The sequence below is a fragment of the Stegostoma tigrinum genome, chromosome 10, assembly GCF_030684315.1.
Source record: "Stegostoma tigrinum isolate sSteTig4 chromosome 10, sSteTig4.hap1, whole genome shotgun sequence".
In the NCBI taxonomy this organism is placed as follows: Eukaryota; Metazoa; Chordata; class Chondrichthyes; order Orectolobiformes; family Stegostomatidae; genus Stegostoma; species Stegostoma tigrinum.
The window spans coordinates 45,485,765-45,504,908 of record NC_081363.1 but is presented as its reverse complement, the minus strand read 5'-3'; the positions used below and the strand labels follow the sequence as shown (position 1 = coordinate 45,504,908).

General features: G+C 38.4%; 1 protein-coding gene across 2 annotated transcripts in view; it reads right to left on the bottom strand.

The window, feature by feature from the left end:
• Nucleotides 1-1,670: 1,670 nt before the first annotated feature.
• The window catches only part of rtraf (RNA transcription, translation and transport factor), a 28,463-nt gene continuing 10,989 nt past the window's right edge, over nucleotides 1,671-19,144 (bottom strand). For both annotated transcript variants that reach the window (XM_048538341.2, XM_048538340.2), the window contains exons 4-8: nucleotides 15,196-15,276; nucleotides 13,163-13,251; nucleotides 10,048-10,116; nucleotides 6,567-6,615; nucleotides 1,671-1,980 (exon numbers count right to left, since the gene is read on the bottom strand). In XM_048538341.2, coding sequence (XP_048394298.1) covers nucleotides 1,826-1,980; nucleotides 6,567-6,615; nucleotides 10,048-10,116; nucleotides 13,163-13,251; nucleotides 15,196-15,276 — 443 coding nt within the window. In that variant the 3' untranslated portion in view covers nucleotides 1,671-1,825. The remainder of the gene's footprint in view (nucleotides 1,981-6,566; nucleotides 6,616-10,047; nucleotides 10,117-13,162; nucleotides 13,252-15,195; nucleotides 15,277-19,144) is intronic.

Here is a 19,144-nt window from a genome sequence, read left to right as displayed (position 1 = left end):
AATTAAAAGGTACAGAATGATCAAGAGTTAGGAAATGGTCGTAGTATTTTGAAACAGGCATCCAAACTTTATCTTATAGATTAGGAAGAGTCGGGGTATAAAAGAATATCAATTATATATTTAATATTGCTTTTTAAAAAAAATCACAAATGCTATTAAAATATCCTAAATGGGGTGTGGGGAAGAGGTTGAAATTTAACAATAGTACCTGCTTTTAAAAAAAAAAGTCTCACTTACTCCAGACACACTTTATAACGCAGAATTGATTCTTACTAAACACAAATCAGAATTCTAGATGAGACACTTTATCGCAAGGTATTCTGCCCAGTAATAACAGTTTAAATGACATGTGTCACTAAGAACAGTGTTCACTGTTCATCACACTGAAGCTGTCCAGAATTTTAGTGGATTTTTGCACATCAATTTACAATTATGACAGTGAAACCAAACAGCACCGTCTCCAAGAAATCCATACTTGTAAAAAGCAAGACAAGCAACACCTTGTCTCTCTAACAAATGAGGCATGAAATCCAAACTAGGTAGTGCAAATTAGAATAGTAAATTCACTGAACATTTTTCAGTTTATCTATTCGGCAAGCACTGCAACTTCTCACCTTTCATGTGTTTCATTAGCGTATGAGAGATACAAGTGTTACAAAGCTATTGAGAACAAGGCAAATCAGATAGGAACTTCATGATTTTGATGTTTTATTGCATATGTGAAGATGCCAGAAGTTGCTGCCCCATTTACTCCATAATGTTGGTTAGTATCGATAGCTTCAATTTTATATTGAGCCAGGAATTAGGAACAAATGATATGGAGGAATATATATATATATATATATATCCTCTAAAGACTTCAGTTATATTTTAAAATTGCAAACAATGTCTACTACAAACAATTATAGCAAAATCTGACACTGATCTGCACTACTGATTCCATATTACAGTTATACAAAGTGCTTCCTCCTAGTCTATTGCTATCAAATATTCTTAAGGCATGATTTAAAAAACTGAAGCCACAAAAATGTTTAACCAGGTAATTTAGTATAAACACATCTTCTCTTTTAAATTGTTGAATAAGAACTGGCAGATAGGTTTAAAAAAATCTAACCCTCCAATTATTTCATTAATTTAGCCACAATGCAGAGTTTGTGATTCTATCATGCCTTTCAAACACTAAATTACGCATGTTAAAAATAATCCTGTTTTTATTTCTAAACTGCTTCTCCAGGTGGGGACAGTGAAACAGCCATTTCCATAACAAAATTTTCAACTGGCTCAATCTAGGATTCCCTACAGCCTACCATAGAAAACAGTATTTATTGTTCAGCTTCTCCAATTAAAATATTCACTAAAATATCTAAAAATGTTGACTAGCACTAGATAGTAAAACCACAAGACCATAAAAACATTTATTAAATGAACCTGCTCCCAAACTTGTTTTGAATGTTTCATTTTACATCACATATTGTAGTGCTTTTCCATGCATTTTTCTTGCACAGCATAATCTATAAATTTAACAATTTGAACAGTTTACTTTTGTACTTTTGCTATGTCCTATTGTGAAGCATGTACATTACCTGGAATGTGTGTAATTTGACAATACTCTTGTAACCACACTGTTGTAACTTTCTTCCAATTTAACAATAAAATTCAAGAAACAAATCTTGTAATTTCACAAGTTTTATTATTTATTTCCACTTTAGTGAACAATTTGCCACTAATAAACTACTTGATCACCAGGACTCAAAAGTTATTTCCTTCTGTCAATTTCTTTGAGTTTCAAAATACAGATTACAAAGTTCCAACTTCAATCTTTTAATCATCTTCCAACCTTTCCTAGCCTGTGATCAGTTTTGGGATCAGCTATTATTGACTGAACGGCTACAATGGCTTCATTAATCTTGGTCTGAAGATCTCGTAGTTCCTCTATATGCAGTAATCGGAGAACTCTTGCAGCCTCATTCAAGGTGGCATCTGTTAAAATCAATTCAATTTGTTATTTCCAAACTGATGATAATCTGGCAAATTCACTAATGGTTAACAATGGAATCAAGCAATTTAAAAGTCAATTTAAATGACTGGAACAGATGTAATGGTCACAGAATGGGACCAAGTTGCTAACACATAGCAAGGTAAACCAACTAATTCTAGGGTTTAAATTTCTCCTAGTACACGAACCTGACAATTACAGTCAGTTTCTTCAAAGAACAAATGCAGATGTATAATGTAAATGGCAGTAGATTTTGCACTGAATTAACCAAACATATGGCCTGTAGCTACCTGAAGGCACTGAATAATAGTGTTGATAAACTGATATGACTATTATATATAAAAGATATAACAGCCCTTGCTGCACTCTTCCATGTATACCAGGACTGATCCCAGATTGAAATCTAGCTTTCAACATGAGCTTACACAGAAACATAAGCATACAATTTTGCAGATTTGGTTTTAACAATATATTATGCAAAAGAAATGAAGATAAAAGAAACCAAACCATTTACATAAGTACACATTTAAAGCTTTCAAAACAGTAATAAAATACAATCCAATTAATGCCCACAGTACTCAGAATTGCTTTCTCTATCCCACATATGGTTTGAATTTGCTACGGCTTCAATTTCTTGCCTCTTCCTACAGCCTTCACACAACTGAGTTTAACCAAATTGGTCTGTACTGTTGCGAACTCCTTACAATGAAATCATCTATTTTTGACAATTCTAACTCATTTCTGTGTTTGTCAGGAGCAACTGCTTTTCACATGCAGCTTCATCCATGACTCCTACAGATTGCCTGAACTAAAACAAAAATAAATCCCCAAGCTATGGATGTTTCCTTAATCAATAGGAGAAAAAAATTCCCTGATCTTTCCAAACTAACCCTAACACACAACTGTTTACATTGGGAGAATTTTACAAGCAAACAAAACCGGCAATCAGCAGAAAGTCTTTCCCTCAACATGTAAAAACAGATCACCACGGCTACAGAAGTACTAATAACTTAATCATTAAACTCCTTCGACACACAGAAAACCCATATGTCAGTTGTTCAAATTCAAAAATCTAAACTCAAATATATAAATCATACTCCTTACACCACATGGGAAGCAAAATCAGATTAACAAAGGTTAAATGAATAGGTAATTAATTGGACTGATGAAGTATAAATAACAGAAAATGAAATTGTTCACTTTGGCACAAAGAATGTAAAAATCAGTATTATTTAAATGAAGAAGTAGTACATCAGAATTCCAAAATACAGAGGGTGCTCTACTGTACGAGTCACAAAAAGATAAACATACAGGTACAGCAAGTGATTATGGCTAATGGGATGCCATCCTTCTGAAATGTAAGGATGTTGTGCTTCAATTATATAGGGCATTGATAAGACCACATCTTGAACACTGCAAGCAACTTCGCTCTCCATTGAATAAGGATGCAAATATTTTAGAAACAATACAGAGGAGGTTTACTACATAGATACTTAAAATAAGTAGATTGTCTCACGAGGAAAGGTCGGACAGGCTGGACTTGTTTTTATTGGAGTTTAGAAAGGTGAGGGGGGTCACTTGATTGATACCTATAGATCCTAAATAGTGTTGACATGGACGTGGAAGGGATAGTTCTTGTTTTGGATACATCAACTAGGTGTCAGTTTTCAGAATAGAGAGGGAGAAATTGAGGGGGAAGTAGCCATGGAACTCTCCACCTCAGAAGGCGGTGGAGGGAGGGTCATTAAATATTTTTACGGCAGAGATAGATAGCTTCCTTTTAGACAAAGATATTAAAGGCAACAGGGATGATGGGAATATGGAATTCAGACAAATTAACGATGACTTTACTGAATGACACTGCAAGTTTGGAGGGTCCAATGACCTATTTCTACTCCCGGTCTTTTTAATGTTTCCTTGAAGAAATGTAGATTATCTCTATGATAGAAGACTGAATGCTAAAGAAAAACTTACGATAGAGAAGAAACTTTCTAAAAACAAACAAGATTGTAAGGCTTTGAATGAACTAACAGTGACATAACGGAGACCATGCTAAATTTAAATAGCTTAGATTGGAGGTTAACTAAATGGGAAAATAAGGAAATAAAACAGGCATGTGGCATTAGGATTACTGCTCACAGAAAAGTTGAACATCAGTGCAGTTCGAAAAAACTGAACAGAGATTTAACTTCAAATAATCCCTGGTATTTTAATTACTTAAAGCATTGTTTGATGTAGAAACCAGAAATTACAATAACAATACTGAATAAATCCTGTAATAACCTAGTAACGTAATTCTCAAGTATTTCTTTAAAACACTGAATTATAAACACATGAATTATAAAATCATAAGTATGGAAACATTGCCTGGAAAGTGAATGATTGTAATTTTAATTTTGTAATGTGTTCTGTTTTTTTCAATTCAGACAATGGGACATAGCCTGAAATTACACCCTTATGTTCCAGAAAGACTGTACGATTCCAAGTAATTCGGTTTACATATATACGTTTGGTTTTTAGTAGCTCCCATTATACATTTTCAATAACCACATCTTTTGCCACCTTTAAAGGGCAACAAAATCAATGTCTCTTAATAATTTATTTCGTAGAACTAAACTTGGTAGTTGAGAACTCAAATAATGCTTTTATTATGAGAGATGAGATGGAATGGAAATGCAAGCGATAAGGGTTCAAAATACACAAGGATCATGTCTCATCTGACAGGCGTGAGAAGCAGTGTATCCCAAGGCTCAGCTGCTGAGTGACTGTGTGCAAGAGTATGTGTAGGGTGAGTGGGCCCTTTCGTACAAGGGAGGGGAAAATTATTATATTGATTATGACAAGAGATAATGGGTGCAGCAGGGATGAACCGAGCCACTTCAATGAATCTTCTGCCACCAGGCAACATGGAGAGACATACTGAAACCTATATCAGTATGCAAAACAAAAACAGATTTGCAAAGTAGTTAAAAACAAAGTTTTTAATTTAAATGATAAATGACCTAGAAATCTCTATTTAAGAGGGTGATGGTAGAAGCAGAGAAAATTATTTTAAAAGGATGTTGGATAGTCATGTAAGGTTTTAAGAAACACATATGTAGGGCTACAGGGATAGAACTGCGCAACGGGACTAACAAGCCTGCTCAGCAAACAGCTAGCACTATGATGAGCTAGGTTCATCTAAGAAAAAGATCAAAGCATCACACCAATGATGAGGACGTACTAAACAAACCCAAGATGCTGTTAAGTCTTTAACCAGTTAGAAGGCTTTCATTGATTAATATGTATATATGAATCCTCAAATTCATTTGAAGTCACGATCATACGAGAACTATAGGTTTTATCAGCATAGAGGTAACAGGTGTGGGAAGGGACGGTGCATATACGAATGAGTGAGTGAGCGAGGGAGCGAGTCAGACTGTGTGTATGAGAGAGGATGTGTATGTATGCGTGTGCTTATGTGAATGAGTGTGTGTGAGAGATAGTGTATAGTGTGGTGGGGTCACCTGTAGTGCCACATGAACCCAAGATCCTGGATGAGGCCGTCCTGGCAGGTACCAAGCTTGGCCACCAGGCTGGGCTCGTCAACTCGATGTTGTTGTTGCGCGCGCGCACACACACACACACACACACACACTCACACTCTCTCTCTCTCCGCTGCATTCCTGTTATCTCTCTCACTCACTCACTCACACACACACACACACCCTTCACGCTCCCTCCCCCACACACTGAGCCTCCCGTCACTCTCCCCCGCCCCCCCCAACACACACATGCACTCTCCCTTCCCACCACACACCCCTCCCACACAGTGGCACACCATCCCACGCACACCCACCCCAACACACTCTCTCCACCCCCATACACAGCCTCCCTTCGCTCTCCCAGCCTCCCTTCGCTCTCCCTCCCACACATGCTCTCCCAGCCTCCTGCACACACACTCTCCCTGCCACACATGCCCTCTCTTCCTCCGCGCTCCACTCCCCCCCACCCACACACTCCTTTTGCTCGGCCTTCCACACAGCCCCTCCCTTCACTCCGCCCCCACCTCGCGCGCAAATGCCGTCGCCCTACCCCCGTCGCGCGCACATGCCGTTGCCCTCGCGCGCGCACACGCACACCGCCCCCCCCGAAAACACGAATCTAAAGGGGAGTCTGTATTTGCAGATACATTCTATTTTGTTCAAAAAGCACACAATTCATAGACAATCAATCAATGTGGTGTTTTAGAAGTTCCTTCATTAGAAATAAAACCAGTCTGACTCTAAAGGAAAAACAGATTCTAAACCAAGCCTGACGCCTTACATACATTGTCTGACCTAAAATGTCACCTGATCCTACCTCTCTCACTAACACATAAAGGAGGAATAAGATTTCAAAAACTTGTGTTTCCAAATTAACCAGTGTGAGGTGATTTCTGACCTCGCCCACCCAAGTCCAACACCCGCATTTCTAAATTATGATGAGCTACACAGCCTTCCTCTGTGTTAATGACATTTATATGTAGGAATTACAGAATGTACACAAACCTCGCATTATAAGTTTTTCATTTCAACGTTATTCTACTTACCTCCAGTATCAAAGCCAAGTAGATGTTTCTCTAGAGATACAGATAAGCCCTGAAAAATAAAATAAAACTGTATATCAGCACAGGCTTGATGGGCTGAAGGGCCTGCTACTGTGCTATACTGTACTAGCAAAATGTATTAACAAAATATAAAAGACATGGCTTTCAACTTTAGAAATAAGAATCACCTTCAAAATGAAATGTTAGGATTTTTAAGAAAATATCTGAATTATTAAACAAAGTTTACATTAAATACCCAAAGAAATTTTATAACTGAGCCACAGCCATTCACTAGAACTGAACTGCTTCCCTGCTTCACTTTCATTTCAATAGAAGCTGTATCTTATGGTTAGCTGGACACAGCAAATAGATCAACACTTCTACAAGCCGTCATTAGAAATAAATATTCTATACAGCATTAGTTAACCATAAACTGCAAAAATAAATGTCTTATAAGTATTGGTATGATGTAGTCATTTTGAACTTTATGCTCCAAGCAGAGTTGACTCTTAAACATAAAAGTTAACATTTCAGGATAATTAATCTGAGAGCACATACTAATCCACAGGTCAAAAAAATACATGGCAACATGCCAGCTGGCAGTGCTTCATGCTGACAATGAATGCTTGAGAATCTGGTATGTATTTGCTGACAAAAGTCAGCACAGCAAGAACCACACTGTTCTTCACCAGTTTCTCTTTCATCAAGTGATTACTGCATGACGACAGGTTTCTGTCTGCTCACTATTATATAGCTTCTACTGTCTAGGATGTGACTTTCTTTAGCATAGGCAGGGACCTAAGAACACAGATATGGCACAGAAAGCAGACAAGAACCTGTTCCCCTACATTAGCCATTAGATTCATTCAGGATCGAAGAAATTAAGGGCCCAAACAGGATATTGATAATCATAAAAGGAGATAAAGAAATAGATTCTGGTGGGAAGGAAAGAGTGAAAGTAGCTTGAAGTGCTGGTTTGGAAGGAGAGATAAAAGAATTTGGAAACATCTTGCACAGTGAACACAAGGTAGTATACTATTATATAAATTAGGGAAGAGGAAGGTGAGCACTACCTTAAACTGATGGAAGGGAAAACAATTATGAACTGAGAGAGTTTGAGAAAACACTTATTGTGGAACATTGACCAGGAAACATCCCTGGCATCTTTGCACATGAGCAGTTTCTGCTGTCAGTTGGGCACATAAAATCAGTACAGAGGAGTGTTTAAATACAGTACTATCAGCATGCTGCTGTAACCCTTGAGAATCCTGTAGTATCTATTTAGAGACAGTCAGTTTAGTAGGACTCAAACCATCCCATTACCATCAAGTGGACTCTGCTTAATCCTAGTTTCCTGCACTCTCTCTCCTTGGCACAAATATCGTTGACATGAAATCGTAGAATGCCTACAGTGTGGAAACAGTCCATTCAGTCCAACAAGTCCACACAGACTCACTGAAGTGTATCCTACCCAGACTCACACCCCTAACTTATCCCTGTAACCCTGAATTTCCCACGGCTAATCCGCTTAACCTACACATCCCTAGACACTATCAGCAATTTAACATGGCCAATCCACACAAGCGGCACATCTTTGGACTGTGGGAGGAAACTGGAGCACCCGGGGGAGACCCACTCAGACATGGGGGCAACGTGCAAACTCCACACAGACAGCTGCCCGAAGCTGGAACTGAATGCAGGTTGCTGGCACAGTGAGGCAGTATGCTAACCACTGAGCCACCGTGCCACCTCAGTGTTTTGATCAGCTCCAGTTGGAAAGCAAATCAGTGGTAATCAGAGACCAGATTTTATCAATTGTTAGTGACTAACAAATTGCAATGCACACTATACCCAGAATATGCCATTAAAAACAGGACAGGGGTTTCCTAACAAGGGTATCTTCCGCAAATACAGGTTTCGTGGCGGAATGGCAATAACCCTACCTCTGGCTTGCGTTCAAGACCCATCTGCTCCAGAGGTGTATCAATAACATATTTGAACAGGCTCATAAAAAGTATCTACCTGCTGCATTTGCAATGTTACTACATGCAGCCTGAAAAGAAATGTCTCTGAGAAAGTTGATGGAGAAGTGAATGTCACACATATTTCCAATGAAGATCTGAAGAGCCTATAGCCCTTTAGCACTGGGTTAATAAAATGAATGTAATAGAGTTATGACTAGTATAATTTATAGGCATTTGTCAAATTAGGAACATGGCTGCCATTCAGCTCTGAGCTTGTTTTGCCAAACTTGCTGAACAAAACTTTATTCATTTCAGTTCCAAAATTTCCAATTTCAGTTAACAGCACTGAAGCATTCCTGAGATATAGTGCTGGGTATTCTAAATAAAACCTAACCAGAGCCTTCATGTGTATCTACTGTCAAATAAATTTTTAAATATTAAACACAGTCACACACACCAACATAAATGTTAAAATTAGATATTTAGGAAGAATACCTTGGTTTTCAATACCTGAAAACAGACTCCATGACAAACCCGACACTACTTTTCTAACATTTTCCCCAATGAAGTTAAGTAGTTAAAATGTAATTCATTTTATAGATTTGTCTGCTTTGTTTGATAGATATGAATCAAAGTCAAATAGCTGGCACAATAAGGGACAACGCAGATTAATCTGCAAAAATTGGGCAAAGTGCTAAGAAAATGCAAAAAAACAAATTCCTATAATCATAAAAGGATAGACGCATCATTGCTGTGTTCTTCCTTCACCCTAACTGGACAACTTAATGAGGTTGTTCTCTGGCAACTGTAACAGGATCCAATGCCCATTGATGAGTCATTCAAAGTAACTAGACTTGAATAAATTTGCAAATTTAGCAATGAGATCTATCGAAGTTTACTAAAGGGCCCAGTATACAGGCTTTCTCTGCACACACTTTTTCTCTTTCCATTTAGCATATTGACCTTTTTATTTTGATGAGGTGGTCTATAGAGAACCTAGTCAGTCATTTTGTTCCTTTTATACAGCATGTTTCAAAGGCAGACAAACTTTGTGAGAATTTCACTGCATATCAAATAATTTATTTTTTTCATATCTTGGGTACTCCAGGTAAAACACAGGCTTTCTTTCCAGCACAAGCTTCTTGAAAGCTATAAAACTAACTGCTCTGGTGTCCCTCCATCATTAAAGACTAACTTTGCTTCTGACATGTTACACCTGGCTTTTGACAACTTGTTAGCATGTGGTATAATGCATATGTCTATAAACAGATACAAAAGAAAAGTGGTTAAGCTAGCTCAAACTTTGCTTTTCTGGTTTTCTGTCTGTACCGAGTAACGTCATTTCTTTTTTTAATCTGTTTTAAACCAACAATCCTTCAATGTCAAGCCAGACTTGAGTAACAAAAGATTCACCTAATTGCATATTTGATTCAACTGTATCAACAAAACAAATCAAAGCCTGAAACAGCACAATATACTCATAATTTACATCTCAAATAGCTTTAGAAATTATTGTTTACCTCCTTTGACCGGTTTGCTTTTGCAATAGCCTCCGGGCTTAATCGTTCTTGTACCAAAATGCGAATGGCCTAAAATCAAAATTTCAAAGACACATGAAGGCAGTAAAACAAAAACAAAATTAAACATCCCTGGCTCCAAATTCAAAGGTTGGAATCACAACAAATTTCTTATCCTACTGAGAAGCATTTCCTTATTGCCAATTGTATCTACATCAGAAGGTAAATCATACTGTTCACAAAAGAACTTGCATATTTCATTGCTTAACATATGGAATCAATTTCACAAACTGGTTTGATTTATAACTCTGCTGGGAAGATTTTAGTCCCATTGTTTACAATTTTAGAAATTAGTTGTGCATTTCAGTGCTTACATCTGTTTTTTTTTAAGACCAATGTCTTGAGGGATTTTTAGTTGGCCATAGTGAAAGTACAGATACAATAGTTGGCTAAAATCAAATGATGTTCTAACCAAAATTAAATATTAGGGAGAACAGATATCTTACGCGTCCTGTAGCAGCAGACAAAATACTTTTCTTCCTACTAGAAAATTTCTGCTGATACATTTGCTTCAAAATATGGGCACAAGTACATTTGAAAAAGTGCTATATCAACTAGTAATTCAAAAAGTACACGACAATTTACATTTATTATTCCAACTGGAGTGGCTCTTGAAGTACCAGTTGCTAAATCATGTTTTCATATTCAGCACTTCAACTCATCACTGTTCACAAATAAGGTAGTGGCAGCAGCATATGTGAGGAGTGAACATTAACCCAAGGTCCCAGAGTTGAACGAGGCACACTGACAGCAGTACCAGTCGCAAGAGGCAGAACAGCAGGAAAGAATGAAAAACACAACTGAAAGGTTCATCTTAAGTAATTGATTCTAAGCAATTGATGGTGTATAGTCACCAACCCCTAACTTTGAGATTTATGCAGAAGATTTGAACGAGTATCACATTACAGAACACAATGAGCAGATCAAGTACCATAAAAGTTCTCATTAGAAACATTCATTGCTTTCTCACCCCCAGCCTCAGAACCTAGTTACTTCTCATCCTAGGTGGTTTCAATCTCCATTTCAATTCACCAAGTTCTCAGGTTCTTTACTCCCTCCATTCAAGGTTCCTTATCATTATTTATAGCTCTATTCCGGACTCTGGCCTCGCTTCTTTCAGTTTTAATCACAAGTACAGCCAATGCTGATCACATTTTTGTGTTGTTTTCCAATGATAATCGCTTCCGTCCTCTATACCTCCAGTATTCACCCAGATAATATGCCCTTCAAATTAATTTCAACACAACTGGTTTAGCCACTCACAATCAGGTCTGGCTGCTCTCACAAAGCATCCCCAGGTCCTGTTCTCCACTGCCAAAACTGCTCAGTATTCAAGAGTCAAATCAGGAACCTAAAATAAACTCCCATTTTTTTCTCCACTTACAATAGCCTTCTTCCGCCCTCCAGCATTACCAATGCGAAGCTCATTTACCACTAAACTACTGACTACCAAGTTTCTGTTCCTGGTTCCTATGTCAAGTGATGCAGTTTAGCTTTCTTTCTCCTCAGAGGCTACCTACCCGCTTTCTGCTGCATTTAACCAGTCCTTAACCCACAACATCATGTTAAACTAAATGCCATACCCCTAACTTCCCTTACCTCTCCCAAGTCCATGAACATGGTGTCGTCTTCCGCACCTGTGTCCATCTCTCTCATCTTTATATTTGGGCACTATCTAATCAAGCTGCTCTATTGAACATTTCTGTAGGTGGGACTTGAAACCAGGTCTCCTGATTCAGACATATGGGCACTACCACAATATCACAAGAACCCTACAATAACTGTATACTTGAATAAATTTCATCAGGTTTCTACACTTGTCATAGGACTGAAATGACTCAAAGTCACAAACGACATCCTCTCTCTCATATTAAACACGTAAAATATGCCTCCTCAACCTGTCAGTAGCCTTTCACATGACTGACCGCACTAGCCTCCCCCAATGCTTTTCACATCTTATAGCTGGATCTGTTTGCATTAGCCCAGTTCCATTATTCACTGCCAAGTAGTAGTCAAAAAATGAACTGCAATGTTTTCCTTCCTACTTTCACTGTTACCTCCTGTGTCCCCTAATGATCCAAACTTGGCTCCCTCTTATTTCTCTTCTATATGCTATCCCTTAACAGCCAAACCTGAAAATGCTGCAGTTTTAGTATGTTTGCTGACCACATACCGCTTTACCTCAGCACCAAAACCTCCTTGAAAACCCTCCTTTGTCTCTAAGTTATTAGACTGCCTTTCCAATCATCAATTACTGACTGAGGGAGGGGTTGGTTAACTCAGTTGGATGGAAGGGCTGATTTGTAGTGTAGAATGACAGCAACAATGTGGGATCAATGCCTGCATTGGCCAAGATTACCATGAAGGTTCCACTTTCACAACCTCGCACCTTGCCTGAGAAGAGGTGGCCTTCAGGTTAAACCACCATCTGTCATCTCTTTGTAATGAGACAGCAGCTTTATGGTCCTCTGGGATTTTGGCGACTTTACCTTTACCTACTGTACCTAGTATATTAGACTTTTTTTGGGACTAACAAGCAACTAGGTTTTTAGCCTTTTCTACTATTAAGAATTTCTGCATGTACATCGCCCTTCCATCATGTTCCAATTTTCAAGTGAGCTTCTCCATTATCTTTTATACATTGCTTCTTTTATGCATTCCAGCTGTTTGCACACCTTTGTTTGACTGTATTTTCGTTATCTCACTTGACATTTGATAAATTCTCCATATAGCAGTTTGCTGATCAGTGAATCCATTCATTTTCTTGCTACTTGAAATATCTGTTGCTTCCCTTACACGTCTTTCAGGCCTCAGAAATAGTCTAAACCCCAAAAATTACTGTTATTCACTTCATAGATCTTTGAGCATTCTCTGTGTTGATCTCAGTTCTATTAACTGCAGTTTTTGCATTTTACATAATGAGATACATTTACTTCATTAAGTATCTTGGGAAATTAGCATATTAATTACTAAATATTTTCTTTACTACAAAAATGTACTTTATGCAAGTTGCCAAGAAACACTCTTAAAGGGCACTGGCAAAGCTCATTATGCTTACCTTCAACATTACGAGGTAGTCATCATGGCGCTGGATTTGTAAAAGATTAGCTAATGCCATCACACCAGCCTTAAAGTCAGGGTTGTTCACTGCAATAGAAAACAATGTTATGGAACTGAAATCAGTTAAAAGTTTTTAAAAATGTACATTTGGGCTAATCCAATTTCTAAAATTCAAAGTCACCAAAAAAAGCTATTTTACTTTGACTCAACGCTTTAAACAGTTTGAAAACATGGCAGAATTCAATGTAATTCTAGTGGTTGTAATAGCACCCTCTGCAGGGTATATGTTTCTCTGAGAATCCAGAAACATAATGGTGAGGAAATTATTGCAGCAGTGATATTGATGTTGTTGGATGACTCGCCGAGCTGGTTCGCTGTTGTTCTGCAGACGTTTCATTACCCTGTTGGTGATATTGATGAAATAAATAAAACTGTCATGCATCCAATCCATCAGTGACAATTATACAAAGTATGGAAACCATATAATGTTTTGCAATATAGAATATTGTTGATACATCTGATGTAGAATGGTCTATGCTAAATGGAACAACAGATTCTCAACAGAGACAGATTTACGAGCAGTGATTCAAATGGGTTGAAGTAGGTTGGGTTCTACATATAAAGTCGAAGTTGGGTTTAAAATGATTTATGAATTTCCATTGAAACGGCAAGTGTCAAATGTTTATTGACCACTCGCATACTATGTATATACTATTTACATATAGCAGATGGAGTCAAAAATCAATGCTTGTCTAAGGCTCAATAGCTTTTATTAATAGATTTGGTAGCACAGATTTCAAGTACCATGAAAGAATGACATGTTGTTGAAGTTTTGGATCATACATTCATTGGGACAATTTGCAAGAATACCAAGAAAAGCTAACCTTTATACTGTGTGATAGGAGACTGCTGATTGATCGGCAAGTGGTCTTGAAGGTGCTGCCACGGAGAATACAACAGATAATGGCAATTTATAGTTAACTGCCAGAATTTGTTTAGATTTTAAACGAGGCAGGTTGCCCGATTGGTCAGGTCACTGCCCTGATAAATGAATCAGTAAACTGAGCTCTTGGTATGTTTGGATATCTGCATGGTAATGTGCACATGCAGCTAATTTTTAATGACAGTAAGCAGGAAAGGTCTGTTTAGTGTTATGAAGATTACAAAGATTTAAAAGGTTTCACAAAGACCACGACACTTCTGTATTACAGATGTACACCAGACAATTCTATACAACTGATTTAGTCTCAGTGGCATGCAGTGACAGGAGTCATAATTAGCTTAGATAAACCTAGGAGTATTCTTGGCCCTAACTCCTGAGCTATGCCACAACTTTTATATTAGTGAGCATCCAACATTATTTTGCATCAATGAAAGGACGGCAACATAACAAACTTAAGATATGCTTTTAACCTCTGGTAACAAGCCAAAGTTGATTGGCCTAAGTAATCACTTTCTGGGAAACACAAGAAACTGAGAAGCGATCTTCTAATCATCATACTAACAAATAGAAAAAGTCATGCCTCAACAACCCAGTGAAGCGGATGGAAGGCAGAAGGAGAGTTAGCTCAATGATAGGTTGTCACTTAGTATACGAGAGGTTGCGGGATCAATGCCCAGGTTCTCCAGCCTTCTATGGTACAGCAGTGTAGCAAAAGCTTGCTCAGAGGTTGATGGCTTATAACTATCCTCAGCTCCCTACGTGCTTGCCAGTATGGGCTAAATGAGCAAAATAATTTCATTCTGTGCCAATACAACTTTATAATTATGAATAATACAAGTTTACAACCGTGATTGCCTAAATAGTACATTCTTAATTTTTTTCTATAGTACAGAAGAGGTAATATGAATCCAATAATGATTATTGCCTCCTGATATTGATAGGCTTCTATAGTATTTGGAAATTGCCTGTCAACAGTAACATTCAACTTCTCTGCAACTTTTTGGTTAATATGGAAAACCCATACAATTACTCTGATTTTCTTTCTTCCTCTTAAAAGTAAACTATGATTAAGCATGGCTATTACTTACCATCCAGATTAATAAGTGGATCCGTGCCTTTAGCAGCATCATTTCTTACACTTTCTGCTGTACAATTCTTGTATTTATCCACTGTGGAGAGAAAAAAAAAATCATGTTTTAAAAGAAAGCTTATTGACTGAACACTGCATTTCTAAAATTCCTCAATATGTGCATAGCACCGACAAAACCACAATTATTGACCACAATTATTGGCCACCTCTTAGCTGTTTGTACAAATTGTATTTACAACGGAGGGCTTGTGTGACAAATGGTAGAGAACATATGTAACTAACTAGCGTACAACTGCAATCACATGCAAGCCCATTTTGATACTCCTTTGTCTGCTGCCAAGCAAATATTCTAAGAATGTTTGCATTAAGTCATTACTGTGTTTTCATTCTTCCATCTATCCAAATTTAAATGCTGACAGTTTCTGCCCTATCCATTAAGAAGTTGAAGTTAATTCCAGAGCCTCTCAATTCTGTACCATATCTACATTTTCAATAGTTCTGGTTCTAGATGCTCTTTGTTAGAAACAGATTAATGCTAAATTGTTTTAGATATTACAGTATTTCACTTTTAGATGACAACTGTCCATTTCCATACTGGATATGGCAAAGATTATTTGTCACATTTAACATGAAAGAGATGTTAACTTATTTTCTTTACTGCTGAACTATTTCCTTCTATATCCTTATTTTGAGAATGGGAATTTAATATTTCGCAAATCAACCGCTTTTCATATTTAATACAATCATCATAGCTCGCTGAAAGTGGCCATGCAAACAGATAGGGTGATAAAAAAGCGTATGGCACGCTTGCCTTATTGATCAGGGACTGAGCACAAGAGTCAGGATATCACGCTGCAGCTTTATAAGACGTTGGTTAGGCCACAAGTATTGTGTTCAATTCTGACTGTGGCATTATGGGAAGGATGTGGAGGCTCTGGAGAGGGTACAGAAGAAGTTTACCAAGATGCTGCCTGTATTAGAGGGTAAAGCTCTAAGGAGAAGCTGGAAAAACCTGGGTTGTCTTCTGTGGAGCAGTGGAGGCTGAGAAAAGACTTGATAGAAGTCTACAAAATTATGAGATACACTGATTGGGAAAGAGATTCTGACCATCCCCTGAGTTAACATGCCTAAAACTAGGGGGCATGCATTTAAGGTTAAAGGGGGGAGTTCAAAGGAGATGTGAGGTGAAAGTATTTTTTCCACAGAGCGGTCAGAATCTAGAATGGGCTGGCAGGGTTGGTGGTGGAGGCATATAGGATACGGCCATTTAAGGGACTTTTAGATAAGCACATGAATACGTAAAGAATGGAGGGAGATGAACCAAGAGTAGGCAGAAGGAATTAGTTCAATCCGGCATCATGTTCAGCATTACATCACGTGCCGAAGGGCCTGTACAATTCCATGTTCCGAGGCTGTTGATTTACTCGCCAAACTGGCTTGTTCTCTTTCAGACATTATGTCAGCATGCTAGGTGACATCATCAGCAGAGCCTCCGATGAAGCGATGTTATTCTACTCCACTTGGAATTTATATTGTCTGGTCCATAATGGTGATTAGTGTCATTTCCAGTTTGGATCTGTAAGAGTATTAAGGAGCAAAACAGCACAACAAACTCTCCTTAATATCGGTACAGTCAGGCAGTGAAGGTCATCAGTTTTCTGGGACAAGGTAACACTAGTAGCCCAAGCCAAGCATTGACATGCTCGGGAATTCCTAGGGGCATGGTTCTCCACCCATAATGCATTCAACAGACATATAGAATTGGACCCCATATACAAACTCATACAGATCAAAACTGGAAATGACACTAATCACTACAACGGACCAGACAGTATAAATTCCAAGCGAAGTAGAATAACACCGCTTCATCGGAGGCTCCATTGACGATTCACCCAGCACGGGGACGAGACGTCTGAACGAGAACAAGCCAGCTTGGCGAGTAAGTCAACAAACTCACCCACAACCCGAGCTACAGATCTTTGCCAAAACTTTAAAGGTTTCATGCTCTAAAACAAATACAACTGCCAACTCCAACATAAATTCTCATCTTGTCACGTAATGTACTTTTGAAACGGTTTAAAACACTTTTGCCTCCAGCTATCCATTTGATAAACCATTCCAAAATAATCAATACCTCATGAATATGAAAAATTTGGTCCCATACCCTATTGGTAAAATAATAATTATGCACCTTTTGGCATTAAAAGAGGTACCAAATGATTTATGTACACTATAGCATGTTAACTCAAATAACCAACACAGTTATGTTGGAATTTCGGATGTCTCTGGAGGGACAGAGAAATAAAGTCATAGTCTGAAGGAGGACAAGGTGGGTGGAAAGGGTATTTTGCATATGCCCCACCCATTAACAGTATTGCCACCCTTATGAATTGCAGGAACCTGAAGAAATCTTAGATGCTTTATTTTAAAAGCAGAATATAGAAAACTAACCATAACCAGAACTCTCATATATTGACAATAATGAATGCTTAGAAGGGGAGGTTCAGTTGAATATATTAGCCAAATAGTTAAGGGACTTCACACGAAACATCAGGTAACAAGGTATACATCAGCCTCACCCAACCCCACCCCACCATCAGTATTCAAGCTCCCCCCAAAGGAAGCAAATGACCTCACCAGCAGATTGAATTCCAAGAGAGAATTCAAGAGACACTTCAAAATAGACCGTGGAACCTTAATAACCCCAGGGCCATCAAAAAAATGACCAACCCTCTGGCTTTATGGTTAGGGCTTTCCAATCTTACAACAATACTGAAGGCCCATGAGCAGACAAATAACAACTTATTGAATGCTTGCCACCTAACACTAACATCATTTGACTCCAAAAGACCCAAATGGAAACTAAAGGTTTGTATTAATCAAAGACTTTGAGCTACTCCCCTTGTACTAATTACAGCCATGCTATTTATGTCCAATCAGACAATGCCAATTGCAGTCACTCCATCGTTAACCATATTCTGTGACAATTTAGGCTGGGAGTTTCCAAGTGCAAACCTTCAAGTGGCAGTGGTAAACTGCAGACACTGCCTCACCCAACAACTTACACAGGAAATTTCAACAGGTACCGCACTGACTGGGGTTACGCAGTAACAGACCATGATGACGTTCAGCTCCCAAAGTGGGCACCATAGACCACATCCCCCAGTACATGACCCCAAATTACGGGAACCTACAGCCAGATGAGATCAGAAATGCTCACCATATAAACACCATGTCTCCAACAGACCAGAGGATGGGAATTCTGTAGCAAGTAACTTGCCTCATATCTCCCAATGCCTGTCTACCATCAGTAAAGCACAAATCAGGAGTGTGATGGAACATTCTACACTTGTCTGGCTGAATGCAACACCAAAAGAAATATCAAAACAGTTGATACCAACGTGGATAGCCACAAACTTGAAGATTAATTTCTTCACCACTGAGTAACCATGTTCCAATTACAAAATGCATGGCAGTATCTCACCAAAGCTCCTCAAACTGCACCTTCCAAACTCAACTTCCACCATCTACAAGGGCAAGGATTACAGATGCATGTGAATACTACCTATGTCAAAAATATCTTCCAAAAGAATTAAAAACAAGCATAGGTATTTGAGAGGTCAACAGCATCATGGTGCAAATGTAATATACTGGCTTGCTCTTAAAACTGGCCAGAGTGCTTCCAACAGGTCAGGATAGTTGTTGGAACGTGCCATTGTACCACTGAGTCCACCTTGAGTAAGATTAGCCAATGTAGAAGACCAACTAATGGACTAATACTGGACTCACTGCTAGCCCCACCACTGTTCAACACATACATAAACAACCTGCCTACAAGTACATCTCACAAATTCATGTATACTGATGACAACTGTTCTGCCATCCATGTTCTATCCTGGCCCAAATCCTTAACAACACTCTTAAGAAGTTGACAGCTCCTGAAGCAC